General features: G+C 48.3%; 1 protein-coding gene across 1 annotated transcript; it reads left to right on the top strand.

Moving 5' to 3' along the window:
* The first annotated feature begins 4,305 nt into the window (after positions 1-4,305).
* Positions 4,306-7,125, top strand: LOC104540211 (alpha-crystallin A chain). Its single transcript, XM_010183952.1, has 3 exons — positions 4,306-4,567; positions 5,518-5,640; positions 6,707-7,125. The coding sequence occupies exons 1-3, from the start codon at positions 4,379-4,381 to the stop codon at positions 6,914-6,916; spliced, it is 522 nt and encodes a 173-aa protein (XP_010182254.1). The 5' UTR covers positions 4,306-4,378; the 3' UTR covers positions 6,917-7,125.
* Positions 7,126-9,345: the final 2,220 nt, after the last annotated feature.

Here is a 9,345-nt window from a genome sequence, read left to right as displayed (position 1 = left end):
GTATTTGGTGGGGGTTGAGCACAGAGCAAAATGAGTTTAGTTTTTATTTGCTCAGTTGCTCCTTCCTCCATCACATCCCAGGACAGACATGGTAGATCTGGAGCTCCTGATTGTGGCAGGAGTACCATGTTTGCGGAACAGGAAATTAGTCTTCTAAAGAAAGGACTCTTCCCTTAAAAAGAAATAAATAAATGCTCTGTGTTCTTTTCTAGGGAGATCTTTTAGTAAGTGCTTAGCAGCTTGTGAGCCAAAACTGATAATGCTGGCTCCCTGGTGAGCCTGCCCTCTTAGCCTGATTGCGTGCATAGTGACTGCCATGGACTTCTTGCATCTTTTCCAAAGCAAGGTCTATGTAAGATAAAGAAAAGCATGGTCGTTTTTCCCCACTCGCCACTCCCTCACACACATTACGTAGTATTTTCCACCACAGTAAGACTGGTAGGAAGAAAACAGAAAACGTGCAACAAAATCTCATTATTACCCGCCCTAGCTTTGTGTGGCTGTCATCAACTCCTTTTTGTACATAGAAATGTTCCTCCAAAGGGAAAACTTAGTTTGATTAGCATGCTGCAGCAGTTTTATCATTAAATATTGTCAGAGATTGCTCACTCCCTTATACTGTCACTAAATAGCTTACATCTAAATGCAGAGGACCATCTGAATGAGTGCAGTTGTACCTTTTTGGGTCGGCAGGTCTATTTGAAAGAAAAAGCCCTGGAACTCGTTCCTGTTTTCTGTAAGGACTGTTGAGTTGCACCCTCTGCAGGTTAACAGAGACCGCTGAACTAGAGAGGACATGCAGACCAGAGCAGAGGTCACCTTTCTTGGCTCTCCTGAGGCTGCAATACACCAGTTGGAAAGGGTAATCCGAATTATGTTAGCACTTCAAAATCACACACAAACTCTCCACAGTAACACCTGAGCAGTCACTCGTCTGCTTAAATACTTGCTTTTTTGTTTCACACTGGTCTTGTACAAAGCTTAGCACAGGGAAATGGCTCTGGGCTCACCTAGAAATCAGCAGATGAGAGCAAGTCAGGCAGTAAAACTAACAGCAGCTAAACACAAGCAAGGGCTGTGCTTGGTCCCTGACACCTGCTTTACTCAGAAACATGGCCTAGGGTTTCTGCAGCTTGTCCTGGCAGCAGCCTTTACTGAATGTCTCATGCGCTGGTAATTATGCATGACAGTTTAGGAAGGAATTCTTTCAAAGGTAAGCTAGCCAGCAGATCCTATTGGAAGACCTTTAGAGTTGAACTCATATTCCAAATTTGCAATGAGGCTTTGGGAAAACCTGCCTTTGATGCATTGCTTTTGGGTGTGCTTGTGAACACTAGTTTTTCTTCCTTTTATAGGAGTGTCAACAGATCATAGAATCATAGAATGTATTGGCTTGGAAGGGACTTTTAAAGATCATCTGGTCCAACCCCCCTGCAGTGAGCAGCTCTCAATGATTTTTGCTCAGTAGGTGATAATATTGCACAAATGTGCATCCTGTGAAAAGTCTGGTCCCCTGAACTGGTGCAAAATAGTTGCTTTCTCCTCTCATACCAAATTCTTTATTTAATCCAGTGCCAGTGGAGTTCATTAACTTCTGTTTCCCTCTTGGTACACTCAGGTGTAATTTCCTTCTGTGAGCAGGCACAAATCACACTGGATGGGACTCATCTCACTAGATCTGCTTGTCCAGAAGCAGGTTAGCGTTAGAGTTGCCTCCCCTAAGGCAGCTGCCCAGGCTGTCTCCTTAGTCAGTTGTTATATAGGAAATGCTGAAAGGTGTCTCATTTCACCTTTCCTAGACACATTATCATGTGAGTCATCTGGAGGCATCTGTCTTTCTCCACGGACTGGATGGGAAGCCTGGACAACTGATATGGACTGGACACCTAAGGTTTTAGACCATTGGGAGGTAGATGTGATGAGTCTCAGGAGACTGCTTGTTGCCCAGAGGCATGCAGACAGTGTGAAGTCTGTATCAGAAAAAAATAAATAAATCTGTAAATAAAATTTACATTTCAGTGAAATATAAAAAGCAAAAATGTCCCTCAAAGACAAAATGGATATGATTAATTCTAAGGAGAGCCATGAAAATGTGGGTCCAGAGGAAACTAAAGACATAAAACCATGAAGTTGGCTGTCACTTTTCAAGTATTTGAAAGTGTGGTAAAATACATAATTGTAGATTAAATTTAGGTGAAGATATAGTTACAATTTTTCTCTCAGCAGCTCATTCCCATCATCTTGCTGAACATACCGGTATGCTCCGATCACATGTTGAACACACACACACACATGCTCTGATCCTGGAGCAAGCTTCAGGCTGAGGGTGATGATGGATTTTGAAGGGCCTCCCTGTGAGGTAAGTGGTGGTGTGTAGGCAAGCTGCTGCTCTCTTGGTGCCTAACTAAGAGCACCAATGTGCTCCTGCTTGGTGTTGCTGAGAGAAGTACAGCCCACCTGGGCTCCCTTCTTCCCCCCTGCCCCAGTAATCCGCCCCTGTTCTTGCATGGGAACATAGAAGAAAAATCTTGCAGAAAAATCTGCTAGCACTTTATGACTCTTGTTTGCTTTCCCTTCATTTTCTCATGCAAAATGATAGATGTGGGATAATGGGACTGAGTGGGGGGTTAGGTCTGTCTGTTGTGGTTTTTTTCCTCCATGTCTTGAGAAGGGATTGAGCTCATTTTGTCATCTGACTTTAGAAAAGCCTTCATGCCTGAGAGCCGTGGCCAGACCACAGGGCTTTTTCTTGCTGGAACTAGGTGGGGTTGAAACTTAACTCTTGTCCATTTTCTTAGCAGTGCCTACTGCCTTGTTGGGCGTTTTTCAGCTTGACATCTTGCTTTCCATGAAGGAAAACCTCTATAAAGGAATCTTCTGGTTCCCACTTTTCCTTGCCTGCCTCCATGCCCTGCGTGGGGAGAGGACATGTGTGGGGGTCAAGGCCAGGAACTCCAAGACCATGTGGCACCTAGATGCCAGGCTATGCTCAGCTGAATGTCACTTTGGCTCAATGCTTTTCTGAGTTTAGCTCCTCTGGCCTGGATTGATCCCATTTCTCCCAAAGTGCTGATGCCAGGATCTCAGCCACCTTTGGTTCCTTTAGTCCCTGGCACCTGGAGAGGATGTTTCAGCCTCTCAGCTCTGAAGTGCCTTTTGGAGATGCCCTCTCCTCTCTCTCCCTCGCTGTCCACTGACTGTGAAAGGTGCTGAGATGCACAGGACTCCTGACATAGGTGCTTCTACTGTCCAGAAAGCACCTAGAATGCAGTCCCTGCATCATGGGCTCCAGTGGAAATGGGATTTTGACTGTTGCTGTGGCCTTACGCCAAGCCTTGCTGTGGAGCCGGGCACCCTTGATGCCCTTTCGCTGCCTCAGCTTTCTGGCACAGCTTGCTGCTCTCGCAGTGGGTTGTCCACGTGCCCCTTCCCTGGTCCATCCAGGATGGCAGACAACCCCTTTAAAGGCGGCTTTAAGTGAAACAGAAATGCAAACCGGCCATAACCAGAAATATGCGTTAAGTAAGATCTGTGTCGTGACACCGGGAGAGAAATGAATGTCCCAAAACACTCCTAAATCAAAACAAGGACACTCTCAAGAGCGGCTTTGGGACTGCTGTTCCGGTCAGTGATCAAACTTATTTTTCCTTCTTTCATTTGGCAAAGTATTTGTTTGTTAAAAGTTTTTGTTTTGTCAAACCCATGTTCATGCTCTGCATCATGCATTAGTCCTGCTTCCCTGCCAGCCACGCCAGGATCCCTGTGCCAGGGATGTCAGGCCCCTCTCAAACAGCGGAGACACTTTATAGCATGTCACCAAGAAAGGTTCCCTTTCTTTAACCTGAACCAAATTCTTTTTCTTTACTTGGAAGAAAGTGCTTTCATTAATTTAGAAGGAACTTTGTGTCTCTTTTTCAAGGAGGGGCAGAAACAGAATCAGCTTTACAAAAAACCGAGGGTGGGTTACAGATACCCACAGATCAGACCTCCTTCACAAGATCCTTGAGACACCCACCCGGGGTATCCTGTTTTGCCCGCTTCATCCTGCAGAGAACCTGCCAGTACCCCTGGGCACCCCGTGTGTGTCTCACAGCCTACTGCCTGGCATCATCCCTCCCTGAGATCTGGCGCCGATTCCAACCAGACTATCATTTCCAGGTCAGTCTCCGCATTTCTGCTGACCGCGTTGCCTCCATCATGAGATCATGTCTTTCCAGAGAAATCCCACTAATGCCTTCATTCTGCGAGACCGGTATATATAGGGGGAGCTTCCCTGGGGCTGCACAGCGCAGTCCAGCCAAGGCATTGCCGTCTCCCCAGCAGCTGCACTGCCCCCACTGCTCTCCCCTCGCAGCCACAGGTCTCAGCAGCAGCAAGCATGGATATTACCATCCAGCACCCCTGGTTCAAGCGTGCTCTGGGACCCCTCATTCCAAGCCGTTTGTTTGACCAGTTTTTTGGAGAGGGTCTCCTCGAGTATGATCTCCTGCCTTGGTTCTCTTCCACTATCAGCCCCTACTACAGGCAGTCCCTCTTCCGCAGTGTGCTGGAGTCAGGCATTTCAGAGGTAAGGGCCCTTTGGCTTCCTCTCCTTTTCTTTCCTCTCCCTCCTTACACCTCCACCTGCTCCTCCCCATGTGCAGCTTGCCAGCAGGGACCAGTGGCTGTAGCCCTGTGCTGGGATGCGAGGAGGCAAGGAGGACCTCCAGCCCACTGCCAAGCATAGCCTGCCTGCCCCTTCTTGGGCATGAAGGGAAACCCTCACTGGGAAGAAGGATTCCCTTTGAGAAATGGAAACGGTTTTGGCTCTCAAGGGTTGTTTTTGGCGCCTGGAAGTCTGGCTTTGCTGCCCTCACACCCACTGGCCATATGGTGAGGGAAGAGCTAGGCTACTCAAGAAGCAACCACCTGTGGGGGCAGCTGGGTATGAGAAAGGACCCCAGCGAGCAGGAGCTTCCTTTGGCTCCCTCCTCTGCCTCGGGAGCTTGGTGGTTTTTGCAAGCCCACGCTGGAGGACCCAGGAGGAATTCTCCAAAGTAGGAGTGTGTAGCTGTGGGGGCTGTGGACTGAAGCTCAGGGATCGGTGCTTCCTCTAGCCCTCTCTTACTGGTTTCCTCCCAGAGTGAACACCACAAAGAAACCATGAATTGCTGCAAGGACAAATTGCGTGTTGTCGGGGAATGTTACACTGGTTTCCATCCCCTCATACTGCTGAGCGCCAATGCCAGGGGCACCTGGCAGATCACTGAGAGCAAAGGGGTCCCCGGCACAAGAACAGAGGTGAGAAGTGACGCCTCTCCCCAGAGTAGGAGCGATGGTGCAGACATCTACCATAGCCTCCCAGTGTCCCTGGGTCCCTGTGATGAGAAGGAAGACCCCCACTGAGGCACATAGTCACAGAAGTGAATGCTATGCCACCGCCAAACCACCCATTCTACAGTTTTTAGGCTGCCACAATGCTAGTGCTACCTCCACACTTAGAGCCCAGGTCTTACTGTCTAACAATCTTCATTTCAGGTGAGGTCTGACCGGGACAAGTTTACAATCATGCTGGATGTAAAACACTTCTCTCCTGAAGACCTGAGTGTGAAGATTATCGATGACTTTGTGGAAATCCATGGCAAGCACAGTGAAAGACAGGTAAGTGGAAGTGACGGTGGAACAACTGGGGAGTTGAGCTCCATTTTCTTTCTTTGCAATTGTCCTCATCTGAAGGGAAAAAAAGAATATACCAGAAGGAGTTATTTATTATTTATCATTATTGGCATGGCCTGTTCCTATAGATCCCCAACATGATATCTGACAATAATGAGCTAATCCATTCCTCTTTTGTTTATTTTCGATCATCATCTTCCATAACCATCAGATGACAATGTCCATTGTTCCCTAATAACACTGGGCCAGACAAAGAACATCATCTGGCGCTGCTGAAGCATGGCTGAGTTTTCATAAGCCAGAATCATTAGTGAAAACAGTTTTCATATGCTGATCTGGGAGAGAAAAGCAAGAGCAAACAAAAGAAAAACAACCAAGTGCCTCAGGCTTGGAAACTTTTACCACGTATGTCATGGAAATATCTGTGGGGGTCGAAAAGTGAATTATACCAGCAGGGGTTTAATTCTTCTCATACACTTTTTTGGCCAGACAGAGCTCTAGCCTGGAAGCAGTATGTATTTTTTAATATAGTTATTTTTTCCCAGAGGAAGAAAGCAGCCGTTTTCATGGCTGACTGAAAAAAAAATAATTGCATTTCTCATTCTTTTGGCCAATAAAAAAGGGCGCCAATACTGTGTACTTTGGCTGACACAGTCTTGTTGCCTAGTAAGGAAATACATGGGTACACACGGCTTTTACCTTCACAGAACCCCAGACTTTCTCTCCAAGCACCCTTTGAAATTGGAGGCCGCAGCAGAGCCCCCTGTTCAAATCAGATTCTAACCTACAGCATGGCCAAAATCACACCCAGTGGCTCTGCTCAGTTCTTGCACCTTCAGGGGCATCACGGGGGAATATCTACCCCTACAAACCTGTAAAATAGAATAAAAAGCAGAGATGCGCCCTGCGATACTGGTGGTACTGTGTCATGATCAGCCAGGGTGAATTTGGCCTTCTCTCCGACGGAGCCGCAGGGTTGGGCAGAGGGAGGCACAACGTGGTGCTGGGGGGTTTCTGACAGGCCTTCCCCCCTTTTCCCACTGCCTCTCAGGATGACCACGGCTACATCTCCCGTGAATTTCACCGCCGGTACCGCCTGCCCGCCAACGTGGACCAGGCTGCCATCACCTGCTCCCTGTCCAACGACGGCATGCTGACCTTCTCGGGCCCCAAGGTCCCCTCCAACATGGACGCCACCCATGGCGAGAGGCCCATCCCTGTGTCCCGGGAGGAGAAGCCCACCTCCGCGCCTTCCTCCTAAGCCCGCCTGCTGCTGCGGTACGCAGCCTGCCACCGTCTGCAGGTCTCATTCCCAGAGCCATTGCAGAGATATCAGTGAATATCTAGAGGGGTCTCTTTCTTTGGTTCCCCCCCCCTTCCCTCTCTTTGTTTCTTTTTTTTCCCCCCCCTTTCCCTTGGACGGGGCGAGGGGCTGGGTGAGTGGCTGGTGGACTTTGAAGCTTAAACCTGTGAGCTGTGCTGTGGGGATGGATGGCATGGATGATGCATGCTGACACGTGGTTGTACTTGCGGAAAGGGCCTTCGTCCGGTGCTGTAGTCCATAACTACCATCAGGTAGGAGGGAGTGCACAAGTAACACTGGCTCCTGGTGCACCTGAGGCTTGAGGCGAGGCTTGGAGCAGGGGAAAAGCCCTGCAGACTTGCTCTGCCCCACTCAGAGTTAAACTGGTTAACTCTTAAATGTTAAAAAGCAGCAGAGCCAAGGCCCACACCTGAGATCCTGCATACGTGCGATGAACGTGCCACGAGTTCCTTGCAATCGCAGGAGAAATGATAACGCCTTACCTTCGGGGGTTGCAACATACAGCTTTTTACAGCAAAGCCTTCAAGTGTCTCTGTTCACACCACTACCCTGTCATTTCCCTTAGGGGCAACTGACACGAGGACAAGCACGTCTTAGTAGGCCCTTGGGGCAGAGAGGGGGCTCACCGCTGTGCAAAGGCTTCACATCCCCAGCCAGCTCTCCCCAGCCTGTGCGTAACACACCGTCTCCCTTGCTCCCACTGTAATTCTAGGGTAGCTCCACCTCTTCCACTGGTATCTGGCACTCAACCTGAGAACGTGGTCAGTGGCGGTCAATAAAGAGATATAGGAAACACGCAATTGGCTTTGAGGGTTTCATTTGTTCCTTGCTAAGGCTTTTGAAGTTGAAAGGTTAGCGTGGTGCCTAATGCCACTTGGAGGACACGCTTTCTGCTGCTGGAAGAACATTTTGTGATGATGACTTGGCCTTTCTTTCATGTTCCTGTTACCCTTCATGTGAGCAAAACAAAAGGATCAAGAAAAGAACAAAATTCAGCAGCCCAACAACCACTCAATTTCTTAAGTTCATTGTGTCCGTAAAGACAGCAAGGCAGACCTCATTTGTGAGACATGGTGTGAAAGATTTCATCTGAAATGAATGATTAAAGCTGTTTGATGGGAGGGTGGGTAGGGCGTAGGCACTAGCTCTCCCTGCAATTACCATGCATGAAATCAGTGTCCTCCAAGCCTGCAGTGATGTGAGGACTCAAAACTGAAGGTTTCAGCACTCATACTTGACTCAAATAGCTTTCCATATGGATGGAAATGTTTAGGAGAAGTATAGCATCATTGATAACTCCACATCCCCATATTTAGCCCCATAGGTACAATCAGTCTGAACAGTGAGTGCTCTTCCTTTTGGTAGAGATCTTCACATCCAAGACCTACAATGTGAGGTGGAGCTTCTGAAGTCCACCTTGGCTTCTCCAGGAGCAGGTGCAAGTTTGTCTCAATTGGTACATCTCTGGGGGCTCCAGGATCATGCCTACAAAACAAGGCAAGGCAACAATAAAACAAGCGCATCTTCCCAGGAAAGAGCACAGGTCCATGCCCTTGGAGGGAGGTGAGGACAGCTGGAGAAAGAGCGTTTGCTTTGCTGAAAAGATGGGCCCACCAGCCTCTTCCCCTTGGCTGCAGATTAGCTGTGAAAAAGAGAGAAAATACATGCATGGTTTTTTTTCTCTCATAGTGTCGGTTTAAATATTAATATAAGCCATAAACACAGAAGCTCTGGGCTTATTTAAAATTAAAAAGTACTTCTGCTGCATCTAGGCCAAAACCCAGGGAGGGTTAGGAGTCGGGAGCAAAGTCATTGTCCCTTGTCCAGAGAAAGTGAGTGTGCCCTGGGGGGACTGACTGGAGGAGAGCCAGGAAGAGGGGCAAGGCTGCAGGAGGGGGGGCAGTGCCGAATAAGCAGGGGCAAGAGGGAAAGGAGGGAGATGACTGTCTGGTAATTAGGAAGCAAGGAATCCCCACTGCATTTAATGCTACTTTTAAACCTGTTTTTTACCGAGATTAATTATTGGGCAATCCCAAAGCTTTCTACCAAAAAAAGAGTGCAGCCTGTTGCATTTTCATCTCCAGGGGAAAGGAGTGAATGAGCATGTTTGTACATGCAGGGAAAGGGCATTTTAACAGCAGTTGCCTTTCTCTGCTTTGCCTGGCGCTAACAGGCCCCTGGCCTCTGCTCCTTTCCCCTCGGAGGCATCTCCCCTCTGGGTGCTGATACCTCTCCTTCCTGACACAAACTCAGCAAAGCCAGGAGGAAAAAAAATCAGTCCCAAAATTCAGCCCCAAACATTTTAAGCATGATCTGTGTGCAGATGTTACTTGCAGGTGGCTGAGCAGTGCTTACATCTGTCTGTC

This window comes from Mesitornis unicolor, unplaced genomic scaffold (genome assembly GCF_000695765.1).
Source record: "Mesitornis unicolor isolate BGI_N332 unplaced genomic scaffold, ASM69576v1 scaffold41714, whole genome shotgun sequence".
In the NCBI taxonomy this organism is placed as follows: domain Eukaryota; kingdom Metazoa; phylum Chordata; class Aves; order Mesitornithiformes; family Mesitornithidae; genus Mesitornis; species Mesitornis unicolor.
This window is presented reverse-complemented; position numbering and strand designations above follow the sequence as displayed.